At 39.0% G+C, this 23,439-nt stretch overlaps 1 protein-coding gene and 1 long non-coding RNA gene across 4 annotated transcripts in view; one reads left to right on the top strand and one right to left on the bottom strand.

Annotated features, from left to right (window-relative positions):
- Window positions 1–7,346: 7,346 nt before the first annotated feature.
- LOC129069615 (uncharacterized) lies at window positions 7,347–9,666 on the bottom strand. Its single transcript, XR_008529048.1, has 3 exons — window positions 9,589–9,666; window positions 8,832–9,006; window positions 7,347–7,485 (listed from the first exon to the last, which is right to left on the bottom strand). It is a non-coding gene; the product is annotated as an uncharacterized LOC129069615 (long non-coding RNA).
- A 92-nt stretch (window positions 9,667–9,758) lies between these two features.
- Window positions 9,759–23,439, top strand: part of CSTF2 (cleavage stimulation factor subunit 2) — a 29,332-nt gene continuing 15,651 nt past the window's right edge. For all 3 annotated transcript variants that reach the window (XM_054572286.1, XM_054572285.1, XM_054572284.1), the window contains exons 1-7: window positions 9,759–9,873; window positions 10,974–11,052; window positions 11,801–11,970; window positions 12,656–12,792; window positions 13,253–13,372; window positions 13,489–13,626; window positions 16,282–16,405. In XM_054572286.1, coding sequence (XP_054428261.1) covers window positions 9,816–9,873; window positions 10,974–11,052; window positions 11,801–11,970; window positions 12,656–12,792; window positions 13,253–13,372; window positions 13,489–13,626; window positions 16,282–16,405 — 826 coding nt within the window. In that variant the 5' untranslated portion in view covers window positions 9,759–9,815. The remainder of the gene's footprint in view (window positions 9,874–10,973; window positions 11,053–11,800; window positions 11,971–12,655; window positions 12,793–13,252; window positions 13,373–13,488; window positions 13,627–16,281; window positions 16,406–23,439) is intronic.

Genomic DNA, 23,439 nt, shown 5'->3' with positions numbered 1-23,439 from the left:
TTTTAAATAATCACAGAACTTAGAACAAGAAACAGAGTTAAATTCCAGCTTTCTTATTAACTGTGTAATCCTGTACAAGTCACTTTCCGAGCTTTGGTCTCACTGTTTATAAAATAGAATACTACTTTTTTTATGACATCTACAACTTGGCAGAATAGGAAGCTCCATGCCCTCCTTTCCCCACCCACATTAACATTTTAACAAGCAGCTAGAGACTGGCTAAAATAACTTTACAGGAACTCTGGAAAACAATCTACTGCAATCAAGAAAATGCTTAACCAAGAAAAAGCCACATAAAAAATAGTAGGAAATACTATAGCATTTGTACTTACCTGTGCTCTACCCCTCCTTCACCCATAGTGCCCACAGCACAATATAGGGGGAGCAGTGGCCCAGCTGCCAACTCAATCCCTCTAACTGGAGAAAGGAAGGTGGACCTTTTTTGTAACGTTCTAATCTGCCTGAGGGCTACCTGAAGTAGTGGTCTCTGTTTCACATAACTTGGAGTTCACACAGACAAGTGTCATAGCATATCTTGGATCTCAGGCTAGGAAAAGCCACAGGAAATGGGAGGTATTGCTAAAAAGAGCTGCAGAAGTACTATAGCTTCTCAACACCTGGGGGAAGAGAATAGAGTTAGAAAACACAATAGCACATCAAAAGCCCCCAGAAAAAAGCAAAGATTAGACTTGTTGGGAAATTAAGACACTTAAAAACAGATGTGTATTTAGGGGAATTGAAAAAAGCACACAACAGGACCAGACAAGATGTATGCCTAGAAAAGATCTAAGAAAAATTTAAGCCTCCATAAGAGACTTTTCAGAAGGCACATAGCTATCCTTGCTAATTAGTAAACGTCTTCCTCAGCACAGAGCCTATCTGAAAAACTGTTTTCTCTAATGCCCAATTTTTTTTTAAAAAATCACAAAACATACAAGAAAATATACCACATTTAAGGAAAAAAATAAAGTAGCAGAAACTATCCCTGAAGAAAACACAGACATCAGAATTACAAGACAAAGACTAAATAACTATCTTAAATATGTTGAGACCCAAAGAAAAACACAAGGAAGTAAAGGAATGAGGAAAATAATAAATTTTAAAAATAACACCAAAGAGAAAAAAAATTATAAAAAGGAACCACACAGAAAATCTGAATAAGCCCAGGTCTATATGGGCATCTAATATTTGACAAAGGGGGCAGAAGCATAAAATGGAGCAATAATAGCCTCTTCAACAAATGGTGTTGGGAGAGCTGGACGGCTACATGCAAAAAATTGAAATTGGATCATCAGCTGACACCATACACAAAAATAAACTCAAGATGGATAAAAGACTTAAATATAAGTCGCAACACCATCAAAGTCCTCGAGGAGAACATTGGCAGGAAACTCTCAGATATCCCACGCAGCAATTTTTTCACTGATATGTCTTCTAAAGCAAGGGACATAAAGGAAAGAATAAACAAGTGGGACCTCATCAAAATAAGAAGCTTTGGCATGGCAAAAGAAAACATCAGCAAAATGCAACGGGAGCCAAACATATGGGAAAATATATTAGCTAATGATACATCAGATAGAGGTTTGACCTCCAAGATATATAAAGAACTCACTTGACTCCACTCCAAGAAGATAAATGATCCAATCAAAGAATGGGCAAAGGACCTGGGCAGATGCTTTTCCAAGGAGATACAGAGGGTCCAGAGGCATTGGAAAGGATGCTCAGCATCACTAGCCATCAGAGAAATGCAGATCAAAACCACCATGAGGTACCACCTCACACCGGTCAGAATGGCCATCATAAACAGATCCACAAACAACAGGTGCTGGCCAGGCTGTGGAGAAAAGGGAACCCTAGTCCACTGTGGGTGGGAATGCAGACTGGTGCAGCCACTGTGGAAAGCAGTGTGGAATCTCCTCAAAAAGCTGAAAATGGAACTGCCTTTGGATCCAGTGATTCCCCTGCTGGGACTATACCCTAAGAACATCAAAACGCCAATACAAAAGAACCTATGCACCCCAATGTTCATAGCAGCACAATTGACAATAGCCAAGTGTTGGAAGCAACCTAAATGCCCCTCAGTAGATGATTGGATCAAAAAATTATGGTACATAGACACAATGGAATACTACGCAGCAGAAAGAAAAAAAGAACTACTAAACTTCACGACAGCATGGATGGAACTGGAGAGCATTATGCTAAGCGAAATAAGCCAGGGGGCGAAAGACAAATACCATATGATCTCACCTATAAGCAGAACCTAACCAACAATACAAAGATGCAAGGAAAATAAGACCAGCAACACTAAAAGGAAAAGAAATCAACAGAGACAAGAGGGAAGGAGGGAGGATGGGTGGGGAAAAAGAAGGGAAGGGGAAAGTCAAGGAACATATAGCAAGGACTCATGGACAAAACCAAAGGGGAAGAGCTGAGGGAGGGAAGGTGGGAGGGGGCAAGGGAAAGTGGTGGGGGGTAGGCAGAGACAAATGTATTTGAAAAAATAAAAATAAAATTAAACAAAAGAATATCTGGAGTTGAAAATATAATAACTGATTTCAAATAGTCAACAGTGGACATATTCAGGAAGAAAGCATCAGTGAAGTTGAAGACAGACCATTTGAAGTTATGGAGTCTAAGGAGCAAAACAAAACACAAAAGAAAATGAAGAAAAAAAGTGGACAAAGATTAAGAAAGTTATGGGACATTATCAAGCAATATATTCATTATGAGAGGCCCAGGAAGTTAGGAGAGAAACGAGAAAGGGGCAAAGAGGTTATTTGAAGAAATAATCACTAAAAGCTTTCCAAATTTAGGGAAAACCATGGATTTACAACACCAAGAATCATAGTGAACTCTAAGTAAGATAAACCCACAGAGGTCTACACCAAGATGCATTATAATCAGACTCTCAACAACCAAAGTGAGAATCTTGAAAGAAGAAAAAAAACAACTCTTCACGCGCAAGGATCCTCAATAAGATTGTCAGCGAATTTCTCAGTGGAAGCCTCAAAGACCAGAAGGGATGAGATAATATATTTAAAAGGCTGAAAGAAAAAAATGTAAACCATGAATTCTCTATCTGGCAAAACTGTCTTTCAAAAATGAAGGTGAAATTAAGACATTCTCAGATAACATTCAACATCGCAAAGGAGATTTTAGCCACAGGAATTAGGTAAGAAAAATAAATAAAAGGCATCCAAATTGGAAAGGAAGAGTTAAAATTACCTCTGTATGCAGATGATATGATCTCATATGTAGAATACCCTAACAGTCCCTCCAAAACCTATTAGATAGAATTGATAAATGAATTCAGCAAAATTGTATGATACAAAATAAAGACACAAGTATCGGTTGCACTTCTGTACATGGACAATGAACAATCTCTAAAGGAAATTAAGAAAACAATTCTATTTATAATAACATCTAAAAGGATAAGCAAAGGCAACAAAAGCAAAAATAAATAAGTAGGACTACATCAAACTAAAAAGCTTCTGCACAGCAAAAGAAACAATCAAGAGAATGAAAAGGCAACCTACCAAATAGGAGAAAATATTTACAAATCATATATCTGATGAGGATTTAATATCCAAAATATATAAAGAACTCATACAACTCAATAACAAGAAAACAAGCAATATGATTAAAATATGAGCAGAGGATCTGAATAGACATTTTTCCAAAGAAGACATACAGATGGCCAACAGATTTATGAAAAGACATTCAACATTACTAATCATCTGGGAAATGCAAATCAAAACCAGGATGAGATACCACCTCACACCTATTAAATGGCTATTATAAAAAAGACAAGAAATAAGGAGCATTCGGAAAGATGAGGAGAAAAGGGAACCCTCTGTTGGTAGGAATGTAAACTGGTGCAGTCATTATGGAAAACAGCATGGAAATTTCTCAAAAAATTAAAAATAGAAACTACTATATCATCCAGCAATCCCACTTTTGGGTATTTATCCAAAGGAAACAAAAACACTAACTTGAAAATATATACGTACCCCTATGTTCATTGCAGCATTATTTACAATAGCCAAGATATAGAAACAACCTTAGTGCTCATGAGTGACTGAAGAAATAAAATGTGGTATACCTATATAATGGAAAATTATTCAGCCATAAAAAAGAATGAAATATTGCCATTTATGACAGCATGGATGGACCCTGAGGCATTATACTAACTAAAATAAGTCAGAGAGAAAGATAAATACCATATGATCTCACTTATATGTGGAATCTGAAAAAAAAAAAAAACTCATAGGTACAAAGAACAAATTGGTAGTTGCCAGAGGCAGGGATTGGGGAGTGAATAAAATGAGTAAAGGTGATCAAAGGTACAAATTTCCAGTTATAAAATAAATAAGTCTTGGGAATGTAATGCATAGCATGGTGAGTATAGTTAATAATACTGTATAGCATATTTGAAAAATTGATAAGAGAATTGATCTTAGAAGTTTTCATCACAAGAAAAAAGTTGTAATTACGTGCGGTGATGGATGTTAACTAGATTCATTGTGGTGGTCATTTGCAATATATACAAATACTGAATTATTACTTGGCACACTTGAAACTGATATTATATGTCAATTATCTATCTATCTGTCTGCCTGTCTATCTATCTATTTATCTGTCTATCTACCTATCTGACAAAGAATAAAATACTCAGGAATGAACTTAACCAAGGAGGGGAAAGGCTTTCAAAAGTCTGCTGAAAGACACTAAGGAATACACAAATAAATTGAAGGATATCCTGTGTTTGTGAGTTGAAAGATTCAATATTGTGATGATATCAACATCACCAAAAGTGATCTAAAAATTCAAAGCAATTCCTGTTAAAATCCTATTGATATTTTTACAGAAGTATAAAAATCCATCCTAAAATTCATATGAAATATCAAGTGATTCTGAATATCCACACAATCTTGAAAAAGAACAAAGCTGGAGATCTCATATTTCCTGATTTCAGAAAACTACAAAAAACTATGATAAACAAAATGGTGTGGTACTGGCATAAAAAAAGACATATTGACCAGTTGAATAGCATAGAAAGCCCAGAAATAAACCCTCACATTTATGGTCAAATGATCTTTGACAAGCATGCCAAAACCATGCAAGGGTGGAAGGGATAGTCTTTTCACCACATGGTGCTGGGAAAAATGGATGTCCACATGCAAAAGGAAGAAGTTGGGCCGTTTCCTTAAAGAATATACAAAAATGAACTCATACTGGATCAAAGACCTATGGGTAAGAGCTAAACCTATAAAACTCTTACAAAATTAAAAACTTTTATGCATCAAAGAACATTATCAACAGAGTAAAAAGGCAAGCCTCAGAATGGAAAATATATTTGCAAATCATATATCCAATAAGGGACTGGTATCCAGAATTTATTTTTAAAAAAATACAACCCAACAACAAAAAACAACCTGACAAGAATGGGAAAATGACGTAAACGGACATTTCTCCCAAGAAGATATACAAATGGGCAGTAAGACATAAAAATATGTTCAACCTCACTAATCATTAGGTGTGTGATAACAGAAATATGTATATTGGTCTCTGTCCCCAGTTTCCAGCCCTAAGCTCTAAAGCCCTTGTAATTTCCTTAGTGATAAGAACAGTAGGAGCATCTCTTGTTCTAATATTTGATCTTTGACCCCATCCCTGACACAAGGCTTCTAAACCTCTTGTAAGTTCCTAAGTGATAAGAACATTAGGAGCATCTTTTGTTCCAATGAGGAAACTCAGGGTGGGCTTCTGGATAGGGGCTAATCACCAGAATGACAAAGCCATGATTAGAAGCTTGGAATTTTCAGCCCAAACCCCTGCCTCCAGAGAGGGGAGAGGAGCTAGAAATGGAGTTAATAATTAATCAAGCCTACAAGATGAAACCCCCATAAATGTCCCAAAAGTAAAGAGTGCAAAGAGCTTTCAGGTGGGTGAACACACCTACTTATCAGGAGGTTCCTCAACTCCACAGGGACAGAAGCACCTGCAGTCAGGACCCTCCCAGACCACACGTTATGTACCTCTTCATTTGGCTGTTCATCTGTATCCTTTATCATATATTTTACTTTAATAAACTGGTAAATGTAAGTAACTGTTTTCCTAAATTCTGTGAGCCACTCTAGCATATTAATTGAACCCAAGGAGGGGGTCATTGGAAACTGATTTATAGCCAATTGGTCAGAGGCACAGGTGAAAACCTGGATTTGAAGTTGGCATCTGAAGACGAATGGGGGCTGCCTTATAGGACTGAGCCCTTAACCTATGGGATCTGACACTAGACGGTATGAGTTAAATTATAGGATATCCATTTGGTGTTGCAGAGAAATGCTTGTTGTGGGGAAAAACAATCCACATTTGGTCACCAGTAATCGTCAGATGTAAAGTGTTCTGCATGAAAATAAAGGAGACACACAGGAAAGGAAAATGTTTGGTTCTTCCGCTGTAGTAGGGAAATTCAAATCAAATCCAAATGAAATACCACTTCACACCCATTTAGAGTGGGTATCATGTTTAAAAAAACAAAATAACAAATGTTGGTAAGGATGAAATGAGAACCCTTGGCATTGCTGGTAGGAATGAAGAATGGTACCGTAGCTGTGGCAAATGGTATGGTGGTTTCTCAAAAAAGTAAACATAGAATTACCATAGGATCTAGCAATTCTACTTCTTGGTATTTACCCAAAAGAACTGAAATCAGAGACTCGGATATTTTTACAGCCATGTTCATAGCAGCATTATTCACAACAGCCAAAAGGTAGAAGCAACCCAAATTTCCATCAATGGGTGAATAAACAAAATGCAGTACATTATTATTCAGCCTCAAAAAGGAAGGAAATTCTGACACATGCTATAACATGGATGAAACTCGAAGACATTATGCTAAGTGAAATAAGCCAGTCACAAAAGGAAAAATAGCAATATGATTCCAATTATATGAGGTACCTAAGCAGTCAAATTCATAAAAGACAGAAAGTAAAATGGTGGTTGCTAGGGGATGGGAAAAGGGAAGAATGGGGAATTAGTGTTAAGTGTATATGAAGTTTCAGTTTGGAAAAATAAAAAAGTTCTGGAGATAGATAGTGATGATGGTTAAACGATGTGAATATAATTAATGTTACTGAACTGTAGACTTAAAAAGGGTTAAAATGGCCCATTTTATGTTAAGGATATTTTACCACAATAAAAAATACCATACTAAAACTATCTCCCAGGAATTGTGAGAATCAAGTGAGATCTATATAGAAAAACTTTGTAATCTATATGGCCCTTCACAAATATTAGCTCTTTTTAATCATTATTATCCTGTTTACCCCACCATGATACCATTATTCACATTCTCTACCCATCCATGCTCACCCAGCAGCAAACTTTTGGAGTTCAAGTGTTGTCTGTCCAGTGATATCCACCTTCATTTTGTTAAACGCTGGATTGTGCATGCCAAGGCAACTGACGCCCAGAGTTCTGGTTCTGAAACGGAACATGCCCCCATATAGACATAAGTTTTAGACAAGTAAACCTGGTGGATTCTGATGACAAAAAAAATCAGACTTCCTCCTCTTACTCAGTTTTCCCTAATGCTTGGCTTGGAAGCAGGCCTCATTCAGCAACAAGAGGTCACCATGCCATTGCCAAGAACAAGGGAAATCTTCCTCCAATTAAGTTGACCACCTAACTCCTTGGCCTGCTACCAAGAAATGTACCTCATAGTACGGCCTTTGAACAGGTGAAGAATCCTGAACCTTCTGGGAAAGGAAAACAGGAAATGTATTCACTGAGTATGAATTGAGAGCAAAGGTAGTTAGGTAAGAAATACAAAAATAAAAATGCTAAAATTCAAAGACCAGAATGGCCAGCTTTGATGGATTAGACAACTCTCTGTAGAGTAGCCTTAGAGCTGAACCCTCATATATTGCTGCAGAACGTGTGTGATAATGCACTAGTGCAAAACTTAGGAATGATGTTTCTTTCCGGAAATCAAGCCAATTGGTACCTACATCCAGATACTGACCAGGATCTGTATCAGCATTCAGGTGTTCTCTGAGGGTGCCAAGTTTCCTTAGCTTTTCAGGCACTGCTCACTGAGGATTTCTCCTAATATGGGTAATGCTACAGTGCCTTCTGGTATCTTTTTCATGCAACGTCTGTCCAGGAGTTGCTGCCTTTCCAGGTATTCCCCGGAGGATCAATGAAGAATTTCATTTCATGACTCTTTGAAGAGCTTTCAATGTGGGTGAAGCACTAAGTACTACTTACCCCAGCCTTAGAAGTTTGACCTTCTATGGCCAGGAGAAAGAACCCAAGTTTCTCTACCCTTACAATCTTGAATGTCTTTACTTCCTTCAATAATGTTATCTAAGATTCTTAGCATTATCAGCAAGATTGGATAATAACAGAACTTTTCCACAAAACTTTCTGCCAATGCTCAAATATTGACGGTGATTTCCCAAATTATTTGATTCTCCATTATGTACCCTTTCTCTTCTTCTCAAACCTTCCCAATAACACCTATCCCATATATTCAGTCACGTTTGTGTAGAAATGCATCTTTCCTAGTTTTCCCTCTATCTCTTTATATTGCATCTGTATCGTTGGTAACTAAGGCTCAGTCACAATACCTACAACAGTGTCAGACGTTCCATCTTGTTCTCATTTTGCTATAACTGGGAGGCAAAAGAAATGTGTCACTCTGGGAGTGTCATGGTGAGGGGTAAGGACTCTCATGGACAACGGACATTGAGGCCATTAACACATGTCCTGTGAGTGAAACTCAAATATAGAAAAGCAAAAACTTAGGAAATATGCCTTGCACCCACCTCCTCTTTTATAACCAGTATAGTAGGGTTGGTTGATGAAGTAGTAGAACCAACAGTCCATTCTCCACAGATGGTTAAGGGCAGCAGAACAAGCCCTAAGTGTCTCAATCTATTCTTGGGTGGTTCATCATTGTGAGTCATTAATCCACCATCACCAGGTCACATATTCTAAGTTCTTTTAAAAAAAATGGTAATAAAACGTTAGCCATCCATATTCTCTCAGTTATACTGGGACGCAGTAGACACATAAGGAAGTATTCAGTCTCTGGAACCAAAGCAACATTATTTAAAATCATGCCTTTGCTGCTTGTGTACCACCAGTCAATGACGTTTCCTGTTCTAATGTTTTCTGACCCCCAGCCCCATCACCACCGCCAAGCACATGGAGCCCAGGGGCTAGACAAGAGTAGACACGGGTATGTTCTCCCTTTACCTCTTTATCTTCTCAACTATGTGTTAACGCTCTGACGGTAAGTGCCCCTCATTCTCTCATTTTTCTAGGCTGCCGCGACTCTCTATACCCATCTCCGTATACTTATACAAAATAACAATCTGCACGCCGCTGGGGCGGGGCCAAGCACTTCCCTCCACTAAAAGGGCTTAATTAAAATTACAGTTGTTAACAAATAACTTCCCTGTTACCATGGTAAAGCCAATGCTGCCATCTGTATTGTGGTGAACGATTACTTACAGTAGTCTAAGGAAAAAAAAAACGAATAATAAAAGATGCTATTCGCCTCGGGAAGCCTTAATTCACCTCATAAAGAAATTATTGTCCAGACGCAGCCCGACTGGGAAGAGGTTATTGCTCCAGTAGACGTAAGGCACGCCTCCTGTGACGCAAAGACGCCAGGGGAGGTGGCCGTGCGTCCAACGGGCTCAGGCGTTTCCGTTTCGTGAGCGCTACGGAAGCGTGTTGGTCGCTGGGCTAACGCGCAGTACGGAAGTGTGCCCGAGCATACCGGAAGCCGCAGAAAGAGAGCGATGGCGGGTTTGAATGTAAGAGACCCTGCGGTAGATCGTTCACTACGTTCAGTGTTCGGTAAGAGGAATTTATTGTTGCCAACCACCGGGGAGGGACAGAGAGAGTCAGTGAGCGGCAAGGAACGTCCCCTACACCTCATGAATAGCCTTGGGAGTCTTTGATCCGTCAGGCGTGCAGCTTTACCTGTCTCTCTTGTGAGACGGCCAAGCTGGTGGACTCGAGGGCAAAGTGATTTTCTCCTCCCAGGGTTTGGCAGCCTTTCCACGACGTGGCTGAGGAGGTTAATCTAGCGTTCGGCTTCTATGCATTTCTCCTTTCATTGATTGTCTAGCTTCAGGTATTTTCTAGAAGCAAGGGCGCTTGGCAACTGTCCCATACTACTTCTCAACCCCTATTTCAGAATACAGATTATGTGGTGAGGGTATAGATATATAGATACTTGTGTCCACTTCCCGCCCTCTTGTAAGGACTTTCATTCTGTGCTTAGAACCCGTTACATTTTATCGAATCGTTCATTGATAGTGGTAGCAGCTACGAGACGTTTCAAGGTGGATTGTAAGTAAATGAATGAATGAACGATTACGACTTTGCAGAAGAAATTTTAAAAAGGATAAGACCTATTCTAAGTAATCTTTTCAGCCGAAATAAGTTGTTTTGGGGGTTTTTAAAGTATGTGTGATGATTTTAAAGCATTGTTTTGAAGGGGTATGACAAAACAGTTCAGAATAATTTTTAAACCTCTTCCACTACAACCATGGTCATTTTCCTTTGAGACAGTGTGTGTGTAAATGTGGAGATATGAGCTGGGTACAATACTGATATTTTCAGTAGTTTTGAAAAGACTTGCAGACTTCTAGGTACATAACAAGGCCTAAGTATTTTCACCAAGATTAAGGAAGACCTAACTTGAGTTAGATCAGTCTGAGAACTGATATTTACAACTGTATACACTTTTTGTATTTTTTTTTTTTTTTGCAATTAAAATCAGCGAAGAATGAAATTCTCTCTAAGGGGATATCATAGAACTGGGATTGGAGGAGCACTGTATTTTGAGCCTGTTGTTACATATTCCATGATAAAGTAGATACTGTTTATTTTGTTACTAAAGGTCTAGGTTACAAACTCAGAATTTTAATGTTACCTATTTTCTTCTTTAGTGGGGAACATTCCATATGAGGCTACTGAAGAGCAATTAAAGGACATCTTTTCTGAGGTTGGACCTGTTGTTAGTTTCAGGTGCGATTCCTTTCACTACTCAGTGGGAGTTTCTTAAAAATCACCACAAATTTGGCCCTTAGTAATAATGGCAAGGTTTTTACTGGTGACTTTTCATGTGCATCCTTCTTTTTTTGTTTGTAACAACTTTATTGAGATATAATTCACATACCATACAATTTACATTCATTTTTGCTAAAAGATTTTTTTTTAATGCAGGCAGCATTCAAAGTTCATGCCATTTTCAAGTATGCCCAGGCTTTTACTTTCTCTTGGGCCTTTTATGTTTTCTATGCACATGTATCCAGCTTCAGGGTTGGCCAGATATGTGTGTAACTGTTTTGAGTTTTCTCCAGAATCTACTGCACATGCACACAGTCAAGCAAAAAATGTGCCTTCTCCAACAGTGACTACAACCTCAAGCCAGTGGAGCTGTGAGCATTCTCTACTCAACCACCCCTGCAATTGTCACTTCTACCAACAATACTGCTGGGTGTGGGCTCTTCCCACCTCACCGAATTGAGCAAGCCCCTTCACTAGCCACAGAGAAGCCATTGATCCTTATGACCATCCCATTCTTATCAGCTGATCTGGGGGAAAGACTCTAATTAAAAAGTAAAGTTTTTTAAATGTTTAGAAATATTTCAGTGAGGCAGTCAGAGTGATAAAGTCACTTGCCTTCGAGTTCACTAAGTTAGAACATGGCAATGCTTGCAAGAGCCCTGTGTGTATGTAACATTTATGCCTGATACTTGGTTCTGCTCTTTAGGTTGGTATATGATAGGGAGACAGGAAAACCAAAGGGTTATGGCTTCTGTGAATACCAAGACCAAGAGACAGCACTTAGTGCCATGAGAAACCTGAATGGGCGCGAATTCAGTGGGAGAGCACTTCGAGTGGACAATGCTGCCAGTGAAAAGAACAAAGAAGAGCTGAAGAGTGAGTATAAACCCAAGTTGTATGCAGCATGAATTAGTAAAGATGTAACAATGAAGATTTTCCATGTAGTATGTTTTAGCATCTGCTTAAATAGTTACCCACACAACTTCTTTACTTGAACCACCTGAGGTGCCTGCATTAGGGAAGTGTATATCTTTTAGAAAAAAGGTAAACTTGACTTTAGAAATTCTTCAGTTGCCAAGGAGTTAATTCCAGTTGAAGATGAATTCAGGCTTACCAAGCGATTAGTAGAATTAATTCTGTCATTGCTGTTCGTCATCCCTGTAACTATGTTTTCAGATCTGTAACTGGTGGGGAGACTAAGGCATTCTTAAGTTTTTCTTTTTAATGAGGTTTTAGACCCAGGAATTCCATTCAGAAATTAGCGTCTTTTTGTTATTTAAACCTTTTACCTCGGAAAGTGCTTGTCGAAAGAAATTGATATGCCTATTCCCTAATTTAGGTCCACCTGTGTGATCCTGGTCCAAGCTTTACTCTGACAGAAGAAAATACACTCTGTCACTTTTTCCACAGAAATAAGAGACTTGCAAATCACTTATTTCTCAGGTCCTGAGAATTTAAAATTATCAACGGGTTCTTACAGCAGCTCTGGAAAGTAGATACTTGAAATGATTTAGCTCTTTATTTTGCCTCCTTAACATTTTTGTACTTTCTTCCCGATCAGGCCTTGGCACTGGTGCCCCTGTCATTGAGTCACCTTATGGAGAGACCATCAGTCCTGAGGATGCCCCTGAGTCCATTAGCAAAGCAGTTGCCAGTCTTCCACCAGAGCAGATGTTTGAGCTGATGAAACAGATGAAGGTGGGAGGAGGCATTAAGATATGAATAAATCCAATCACATCAAATTTTCAAGAGTTAATTGATAAAGTTATGGAAATGATTCCCAGAGCTCAAGTAGAAGGTGTGCCTATTGACCACCATTTCTTGGCACCTTCACTATTCCATATATGCACAGTATATTTTATATTTTGTGCAGAGGGCTTTCCATTTTTGTACACAAACACACCAGCACAATCTGGCTGAGGTTTTGTGGCCTGTAGATATCAGATGCAGATATTAAAATGTGGATTTTTTCCTAAATAGTATTATGGTATTTGAAATGCCTCTTCCTTCTCTTGCCTGCCATGACCAAGATTTTGTGTGCTGTGCAAAAACCATTACATTACATTATTACATTTCTCAGATGGGAATGGTTCTAAATCACTGTTGATTTTTAAGTGATAAGTATTGAACTTGATGATAATTCTGTTTCTTTTCTCAGCTCTGTGTCCAGAATAGTCCCCAGGAAGCACGGAACATGTTACTCCAAAATCCTCAACTGGCTTATGCTTTGCTACAAGCACAGGTAGTGATGAGAATTGTGGATCCAGAAATTGCCCTGGTGAGTGCTTCTGGTTCTTTTATGGAAATGCTGGGGTAAACCTTGAGTGAGAGTAGGAACTACCTGATTGCTTTGTTAAACAGACAGCTCTAAATTTGTCTTTTTACTTTTTTTAGAAAATTCTGCATCGCCAGACAAATATCCCAACGCTGATTGCAGGCAACCCTCAGCCAGTCCACAGTGCTGGGCCTGCCTCAGGATCCAATGTGTCAATGAACCAGCAGAATCCTCAGGCCCCTGGGGCCCAGTCTTTGGTAGGGATTTACACCTTAGCATTTCTTTTTATCTGTCTTAGAATGTCATTTTGATTTTAGGAGGGTATATTGAAAGAAGAATGGTCAGGAGCCAGAGATGGTAATTTCAGTTTCCAGGCTAGAAGCAGTTTCTAGTTTGCAGAATATGTGACATCTGAATGAATATAAATTTAGTGCCAAGTTTGTGAAACAAAGAGGTCCTTCCTGTACACCCTTTTTGATAAGCTAATTTTGTGTGATTCTGCGTGTATAGCACTGGTGTGGGCACTTTGTTATTTCACATACATTGTTTGATTTAGTACGGTGATTGTATGAGGGTGGCACTATTATTATCTCCATTCTTTCCAATGAAAAAGTAAAAACCTGGCTTTCTAAGTGTGACACAAAACTCTGAAACCATAAAAAATCAGTACATGTGAAAACTGAAAAATTTCTATATGGAGAAAAAGAAAGAAACAACAAAGACAGATGACAAATTGGGAAAAAGTATTTGCCATACATGTGAACAACAGGCTTATTACTTAAGAGCCCTTAATCATGTTTAAGAATATTCATTGCCACCTTATAATAGTGAAAAATTAGAAACATCCTAAATATACATCAGCAGAAGAATGGAGTTTTAAATAAACTACATGTGTCTCCATGACTGACTTTCAAAAACATAATTCTATATAGCAGTTAGGTTGAACTAGGATATGTGGTATCAACACATAACTTTTTAAAAATATTTATTTTTAAAGAGAGGGGAAGAGAGGGAGAAAGAGAAGGAGAGAAACATCAGTGTGTGGTTGCCTCCCTTGCCCCCGCAATGGGGGACCTGGCCCGCAACCCAGGCATATGCCCTGACTGGGAATCGAACCAGTGACCCCTTGCTTTGCATTCGGCATTCAATCCACTCCAGATGGAACAACACATATAACTTAAAAACATAATATGAAAAATCAGTGAAGGTGGAAGCATTCCCAAAATATGGGACATATGTGTCTGCAAATATCCCAAAAATATATTAAGTGAATTGGAAAGAATATCTTAATATATAGTGATTTACATAAAATTTAAACCATCTATAAGAATTCTTAAGTGGTTGTCTAAGAAGGGGATACCGGGTGCAATTGGAGAAGACCATATGGGAGATTTCAGTTGTGTATATAATTTATTTCCTAAGCTGCATAGTTAATTTTATTTTCTATGCATTTTATATATCTGGAATTTTTCATAATAAGCTGAAAAGATCTCCTGTAAGTTAGTAAAAAAATGACCAATAACCCAGTAGAAAAGTTTGCAGTGCACATAAACAGTTCTCCAAAGTAGAAATACAAATATACATTAAATATATGAAAAAAGTGTTAACCTCAAAAAAGATAAATGTAGACAATATACAAAAAGCTGCCATTTTTCACCTGACTGAGTTTCAGAGGCAAACAACTTGGATGGATCAGATAAAGGTTTAGGGCAGGAGTTGGCAAACATCTTCTGTAAGTGACCCAATAGTAAGTACTTTTGGTTTAGCAGGCTGTGGAATCTGTCCTGACTACTCAGCTCTGGCATTTGAATTGTGAAATCAGCCACAGACAATACATAAACAAATGTATGTGGTTGTTTCAATAAAATTTTATGAAACAAAGCAGTGAGCCAGATTTGTCCAATGGGCCATAGTTTGCTAACCCTGCTCTAACTCAATAAATATTTTTTTCAGAAATAGAATGAAATGAATTAAGACCCAGAGAGGTTAAGTGGTCCAAAAATAGCATAACTGTAAGTGTAATATCCAGGATCTAAACCTGGTTTTGCGTGACCTCTTAATCTGTTTTCTCTTATCCATCTCACTATACAATTTTCTGTTTTAGATTTTGTGTTCTCTGAGAGTATATGTATTTTTTTTAACAGCTATTATTCTTTATTGAGCTCTTTCTATTCCAAGTTCTCTGGGGAATACACAGGTGAAAACTTGGGGGGGGGGACCTCCACCCTCAAAGTTCCCCAGAGCCGGGCATGAAATAAATCTACCAACACATGATCTCTGTGGGGAGAAAGGGCTGGCCAATCCCTCAGAGGAGAAGGGCCCTGATCTCCTTTTTCCCTAGGCTGGGCTATAGTCCCCAGTACCAGGCAGGGCAGTTCCCCACAGAAAACATAACAGTCACTTTCCCTCCTTGAGCTATAATATAGCATAGAAAACTTAATGTTCCCCCTAAACCAAAATTATATCTCAGGACAGGTTGAGAAAAGATTGGTCATATTTTGTTTTTAAATCTTAAAAATGAAGACTGCCAGCACTTTCTTTATAAAAGCATCCTTGTCTCCTCCTTTTCTCCTTGGCTTCAAGGCACTTTTCTTTTCTAACTCGTATTGCCAGGCCCCAGTCATGAAGTCAACAATAGGTGCTACATGTAGCCTCAGTGCACAAATAAGGCTTCTCAATCTCAGCTTTTAGAATATGGCCCACCTTAGCGGTTATAAGCAGGCTCTTCACATGTATTGCATCTTCTGTTCTAAATTTGTTACAAACCTAAGTCTGCATCAGATATGCTATAGAAAAAGGATATTTGATAGAGTATTTGAGAGTGTCAATTTGAAGAGTTTTTTAAGGTCATAAACTTTGTATGTTGCCTCTTCACAGAAATGTCTACATACTCTGGTTTTTCTGTTGGTCAGGGTGGAATGCATGTCAATGGTGCACCTCCTTTGATGCAAGCTTCTATGCAGGCTGGAGTTCCAGCACCAGGGCAAATACCAACAGCTGTAACAGGACCGGGCCCTGGTTCCTTAGCTCCTGGAGGTATGTTTCATTTAGAGTCTTCACCATTTTGATATTTTGCTAAATTTTTTTTATTGCAAACGGGATAGATCTTGAGATAAAATTAATATACTAGGAAATATATATTCTAGGAGAGGGAAATAGTTGATTGCTTATATACAAATTCTATATGTATGATTATGAAAACAGGGAAACGGACAATAAAGTGGAATGCTACAGTAACACTTCCAAATTAATGAAGGGAAAATTAGAATGAATGGAAACTAGAACAAGGCAGCAAAGACAGAGAAAATAAAACGATATTGTGAAGTATGTAATAATAAACGTAGAGTAAGGGGGAAGGAAAAAATCTTACATAGTCATTATTCTACTAAGTGTGAATAGACTGAATTCTTCCATTAAAAGCCAGAGACTGTAAGATAAGGGTAAAAGCACATGGAAAAAAAAAACAGATGCAGAATACATGGACATACGTCTTCTGATTTAACAGTTATGAAATTACATTTCATTAAATATAATCAGACCAAAGAACAGAAAAAAAGAATTTTGAAAACTATATGTTCTTTGAAAGCATCTATATGGGAAGTAATAGAGTATTGCTACTACACTTAGAGCTTTTTGACATTCAACAACTGTAACTGAAATTATACACGGAATAGTGATTCCCCATATGAAACACCTGTATGAATATATAATGTATATCAATATTGAAAGTTTATTTATACAGCAAGATTGCTTCTTGTTAATTTATCTAACCTGGGTTACATTGGCTGTAACAGCACTCATGGGGGATAACTTAAATCTAAATTTTTCTTTGGTACACACACAAGTTAACAAGGAATGGAAGAAGGGATTTTTAAAGGAATTTAATCAACTCATAATTCTCTTTTTTTTTTCAAATATATTTGTCTCTGCCTACCCCCCACCACTTTCCTTTGTCCCCTCCCTCCTTCCCTCCCTCAGCTCTTCCCCTTTGGTTTTGTCCATGAGTCCTTCCTATATGTTCCTTGACTTTCCCCTTCCCTTCCTTTTCCCCACCCCCACCTCCCTCCTTCCCTCTTGTCTCTGTTGATTTCTTTACCTTTCACTGTTGCTGGTCTTATTATCCTTGCATCTTTGTATTGTTGGTTAGGTTCCGCTTATAAGTGAGACCATATGGTATTTGTCTTTTGCCCCCTGGCTTATTTCACTTAGCATAATGCTCTCCAGTTCATCCATGCTGTCGCGAAGTTTAGTAGTTCTTTTTTTCTTTCTGCTGCGTAGTATTCCATTGTGTCTATGTACAATAATTTTTTGATCTAACAATCGACTGATAGGCATTTAGGTTGCTTCCAACACTTGGCTATTGTAACTTGTGCTGCTATGAACATTGGGGTGCATAGGTTCTTTAGTATTGGCGTCTTGGTGTTCTTAGGGTATAGTCCCAGCAGGGGAATCACTGGATCCAAAGGCAGTTCCTTTTTCAGCTTTTTGAGGAGATTCCACACTGCTTTCCACAGTGGCTGCACCAGTCTGCATTCCCACCCACAGTGGACTAGGGTTCCCTTATCTCCACAGCCTGGCCAGCACCTGTTGTTTGTGGATCTGTTTATGATGGCCATTCTGACCGGTGTGAGGTGGTACCTCATGGTGGTTTTGATCTGCATTTCTCTGATGGCTAGTGATGCTGAGCATCCTTTCAAATGCCTCTGGGCCCTCTGTATCTCCTCCTTGGAAAAGCGTCTGCCCAGGTCCTTTGCCCATTTTTTCATTGGATCGTTTGTCTTCTTGGAGTGGAGTCGAGTGAATTTTTATATATCTTGGAGGTCAAACCTCTATCTGATGTATCATTCGCGAATATATTTTCCCATATGGTTGACTCCCTTTTCATTTTGCTGATGTTTTCTTTCGCCGTGCAGAAGCTTCTTATTTTGATGAGGTCCCGCTTGTTTATTCTTTCCTTTATATCCCTTGCTTTAGGAGACATATCAGTGAAAAAATTGCTGCGTGGGATATCTGAAAGTTTCCTGCCAATGTTCTCCTCTACAAATTTTATGGTGTTGCGACTTATATTTAAGTCTTTTATCCATCTTGAGTTTATTTTTGTGTATGGTGTCAGCTGATGATGCAATTTCAATTTTTTGCATGTAGCCATCCAGCTCTCCCAACACCATTTGTTGAAGAGGCTATTATTGCTCCATTTTATGCTTCTGCCCCCTTTGTCAAATATTAGATGCACATAAAGACCTGGGCTTCTTTCTGGGCTTTCTATTCTGTTTCACTGGTCTATGGATTTCTTCTTGTGACAGTACCAGATTGTTTTGAGTATAGTGCTTTGTAGTAGAGTTTGATGTCCGGTATTGTGATCCCTCCTACTTTGTGTTTCTTTCTCAAAATTGCTGTGACTATTCGGGGTCATTTATGGTTCCATATAAATTTTTGAAATGTCTGTTCTATTTCTGTGAAATACGTCATTAATACGGATTGCGTTGAATCTATAAATTGCTTTGGGTAGTATGGACATTTTGATGATATTAATTCTTCCAATCCATGAGCACGGTATATGCTTCCATTTATTTGTGTCTTCCTTAATTTCTTTCTTCAATGTTGTATACTTTTCTGCGTACAGGTCTTTTACCTCCTTGGTTAAATTTATTCCTAGGTACTTTATTTTTCTTCTTGCTATATTGAAAGGTATTTTTTTGCTGATTTCTTCTTCTATTTCATTGCTGGTATACAAAAATGCCTTTGATTTCTGAATGTTGACTTTGTATCCTGCTGTTTTGCCAAATTCACTTATTAGGTTAAGTTTTTTGGTAGAGTCTACAGGGTTCTCTATGTACACTATCATGACATCTGCAAACAGTGATAGCTTTACTTTCCTATTTGGATGCCTTTTATTTCTTTTTCTTGTCTGACCGCTGTGGCTAGGACTTCCAATATGATGTTGAAAAGAAGTACTGAAAGCGGACATCTTTGGCGTGTTCCCAATCTTAGTGGGAAGCTTTCAGTTTTTGCCCATTAAGAATGATGTTGGCTGTAGGTTTTTCATATATGGTCTTTATTACGTTGAGGAATGCCCCATTTACTCCCATTTTGCTGAGTGTTTTCACCATAAGTGGGTGTCGTACCTTATCGAATGCTTTATCTGCATCTATCGAGATGATCATGTGGTTTTTGTCTTTTCTTTTATTGATGTGCTGTATCACGTTTACTGATTTGCGTATATTGAACCATCCCTGCATCCCTGGGATGAATCCCACTTGATCGTGGTGGATAATCTTTTGAATGTATTGCTGGATGCGGTTTGCCAATATTTTGTTGAGGATTTTAGCATCTATGTTCATCAGCGAAATTGGCCTGTAGTTTTCTTTCTTTGTAGGGTCTTTATCTGGTTTGGGGATCAGGGTGATGCTGGCCTCATAGAAGGAGTCTGGAAGTCGTCCCTCCTCTTGGATTTTTTGGAATAGTCTGAGAAGGACAGGGGTTAGCTCTTCCTTAAATGTTTTGTAAAATTCTCCTGGGAAACTGTCTGGCCCTGGGCTTTTGTGTGCTGGGAGTTTCTTGATGACTGCTTCAATTTCCCCAGCTGTTATCGGTCTGTTCAAGCTTTCTGTTTCCTCCTCTTTCAGTGTTGGAAGATTATACTTTTCTAAAAATTTGTCCATTTCATCAAGATTTTCAAATTTCTTGACATATAATTGTTGATAGTAGTTTCTGACAATCCTTTGTATTTCTGTGGTATCACTTGTTATTTCTCCTCTTTCGTTTCTGATATTATTAATTTGGGTCCTCTCCCTTTTTTTCTTGATGAGTCTGCTTAAAGGCTTATCAATTTTATTTATCTTTTCAGACAATCAGCTTCTGGATTCCTTGATCCTTTAAATTGTTCTTTTTGTCTCCATGTCATTCAGTTCTGCACTAATCTTGACTATTTCCTTCCTTCTCCTTGCTCTGGGATTTATTTGTTGTTGTTTCTCCAGTTCTAGAAGTTGTAGTGTTAGGTCTTTTATTTGAAATGTTTCTATCTTTTTTAGGTAAGCCTGTATTGCTATGAACTTCCGTCTCAGGACCGCCTTTGCTGTGTCCCAAAAGTTTTGGACTGTTGTCTGTTCATTTTCATTTGTTTCCAGAAATTTTTTGATTCCTTCTCTTATCTCATTATTGACCCATTCATTGCTTAATAGTCTACTGTTCAGTCTTCATGAGTTTACAGGTTTTTGAAGTTTCTATTTGAGGTTGATTTAGAGTTTCAAGCCCTTGTGGTCTGAGAAAAAGTTTGGTATTATTTCAATTTTCCTGAATTTGCTGAAGTTTTCTTTGTGTTCTATCATGTGGTCTATCTTTGAAAAACTGCCATGAGCATTTGAAAAGAATGTGTATTTTTCTTCTTTGGGATGTAAGGTTCTATATATGTCAGTTAAGTCTCTTTGATTCAGTGTGTCATTCAGCGCCACAATATGTTTATTAATATTTTGTTTGGAAGATCTGTCCATTTTTGACAGTGGGGTGTTGAAATCCCCTACTATCAGTGTGTTGCTGTCTATATCTTTTTTGAAGTCATCCAACAATTTCCTTATATACTTGGGGGCTCTTATATTGGGAGCATGTAAGTTTACAATGTTTATGTCTTCTTAATAGATTCTTCCTTTAAGTATTATAAAGTGCCACTCTGGATCTCTTTTTATGTCCTTTGTTTTGTAATCTATTTTGTCTGATACAAGTATGGCAACCCTGGCCTTTTTCTCTTGCCCATTTGCTTGGAATATTTCTTTCCATCCCTTTACTTTCAATCTGTGTAGGTCTCTTGCTCTGAGGAGGGTCTCTTGTAGGCAGCATATGTGTGGGTCATGTTTTCTTATCCATTCTGCTACCCTGTGTCTTTTGACTGAGGCATTTATTCCAGTCACAATGAGAGATATTACTGATAGAAACTTACTCATCTTTTCTCCTTGTACTTGTGTTCCTCTCTCTCTCATTCTTTTCCTTCATCTTCTTAAACTAGTCCCCTTATCATATCTTGGAGTGCTGGTTTGGGAGAGATGTATTCTTTTAGTCTTCTCTTGTCCATGAAACTCCGTATTTCCCCTTCTAATTTAATTGAGAGCCTTGCTGGGTAGAGCAGCCTTGGCTGTACGCCCTTGCTTTTCTTGACTTGGAATATTTATTGCCATTCCCTTCTGGCTTGTAGTGTTTCTGTTGAGAAGTCAGCTCCTAGGCGTATCGGGGCCCCCTTGTATGTTACTTTCTCCTTCTCCCTTGCTGCCTTGAGGATTCTCTCTTTGTCTTTGATAGTTGCCATTTTAATGATGCTGTGACTTGGAGTGGACCTCCTTGAGTCCCTCTTGAGTGGGGTCCTCTATGCATCCTGGATCCATGAGAGCCTTTCTCTCCTCAAATTAGGGAAATTTTCCAACATTACTTTTTCGAAGAGGTTCTCTATCCCTTGCTCCTCTTCTTCTTCTTCTACTATCCCTATTATACGGATAGTATTATGTTTCAGGTTGTCCTGCATCTCCCTAAATGCCTCTTCATTCTTTTTGAGCCTTTTTTCCATTTCTTGTTCTTTCTGAGATCTTTTTTCTACCTTATCGTCCATCTCACAGATTCGATCCTCGGCTTCATCCAGCCTGCTTTGGATTCCTTCGACTGTGTTCTTCAATCAGAAATGGTATTCTTCATATCCTCTTGTGTCTTCTTGATAGTTTCTATGTCCTTTTCCAGGTTGATATAGTTTGTTGTAAGATCCTGATAGATTCTCTGAGTTTCTCATAGTTCTCTTTGAGCTGGCTGAGCTCATTGAGCTTCCTTAGAGCCATTGTTTTGAATTCAGTATCTGATAGTTCCCTTCCCTCTATTTCATTTAGCTCTCTGTGTGGGGAGTCCCATTTTCCACTCATTTGGAGGAACTTCTTTTTCTTCCCATTTTTTTAAGTCTTTTAAATAATTTACTTATTTATTTATTTATTTTTGCTTCTGCTTCAATTTGGCTGTCTAGATTTCCTTACTTTGTGGATTAAACTTCTATGGTAGTAGGTGGGTCTTTTTATTTATTTATTTATTTATTTATTTATTTATTTATTTATTTATCCATTTAATTTTCTTTTTGGGCCTGCCTCTGATGATATCAGTTGTTGACCCTATATGTCCTTGGGTTGTTTTTGAGCCTTCCAGGAGTCTACTGTTTGTGTCTTACTCCTGCTTGGGGCTGCTCTGTGACCCCTTCGGTCAGGGCTGGACTCTTTTTTGGGGCTCACTCTGCACTCTCACGCGGGCTCCTTGAGCGAGCTCCCCAGCATGGCAGGATCGTCGCCTGCCTGGGCTTCCGTGTGCTTGCCCCAGACCAGGGGGCTTATTCGGGACCTCGCGTACTCATCTGGACCCCCTGGCCGGTGGACTCCCCAGCACTGGTCAGTTTAGGGTCTTCTATTGTGTGTTTTCCCCGCTCTTGGCTCTTTGGGTGCATTGCTTGCTGTCGCCAAATGGGGACTACGGAAATGGGAGGAAGTCAGCTCCAGGAGTCTCTGGTTAATCCTGTATCTGGTCTCTCCTCCAGGGATTCTGGGCAGCTCTGTGACCCCTTCGGCCCGGGATCTACTAATTCTGTGAGCCGCTCCCCAATCGCCGGCCAGGCGGGTCAATTTACGCCTGCCCTTGCCGCTCTGTGCACTCCCTCACAGGCCATATCAGTGCCAATCTGTGGGAGGCCTTGCCAGCCGGTGTGAGCCCTTGCCAGCCCGCGTGGTTCACACACACGCTCGCCAACCCTCGCCAGCCACTTGGCGCAATGTGCGCGCCTGCACTGGGTGGTTTTGGGGTGTCTGTGTATGCTTTTCGGCTTTTGGCTCTTTTGGGGGTGTGGCTTCTTCCCGCACAATGGAGACTACGGCAAGGAGAAGGAGTCGGGACTCTCCGGGTTCTCCTTCCGTTCTTTCCTCAACACCTCCATCTCCCGTCTCTCCTCAAGGCTCTCCCAGCCAGTCTGCACTCAGCCCCCCAGCTCACAGGCACAAGCTGTATGCTGAGCGCACAAAAGTCAGGTTAATTGATTCCCTTATGCCTGAGCAAGATGGTAG

Source organism: Pteronotus mesoamericanus, unplaced genomic scaffold (genome assembly GCF_021234165.1).
Source record: "Pteronotus mesoamericanus isolate MK-2021 breed Mesoamerican mustached bat unplaced genomic scaffold, CSHL_Meso_final contig_227, whole genome shotgun sequence".
NCBI classification, from domain to species: domain Eukaryota; kingdom Metazoa; phylum Chordata; class Mammalia; order Chiroptera; family Mormoopidae; genus Pteronotus; species Pteronotus mesoamericanus.
This window is presented reverse-complemented; position numbering and strand designations above follow the sequence as displayed.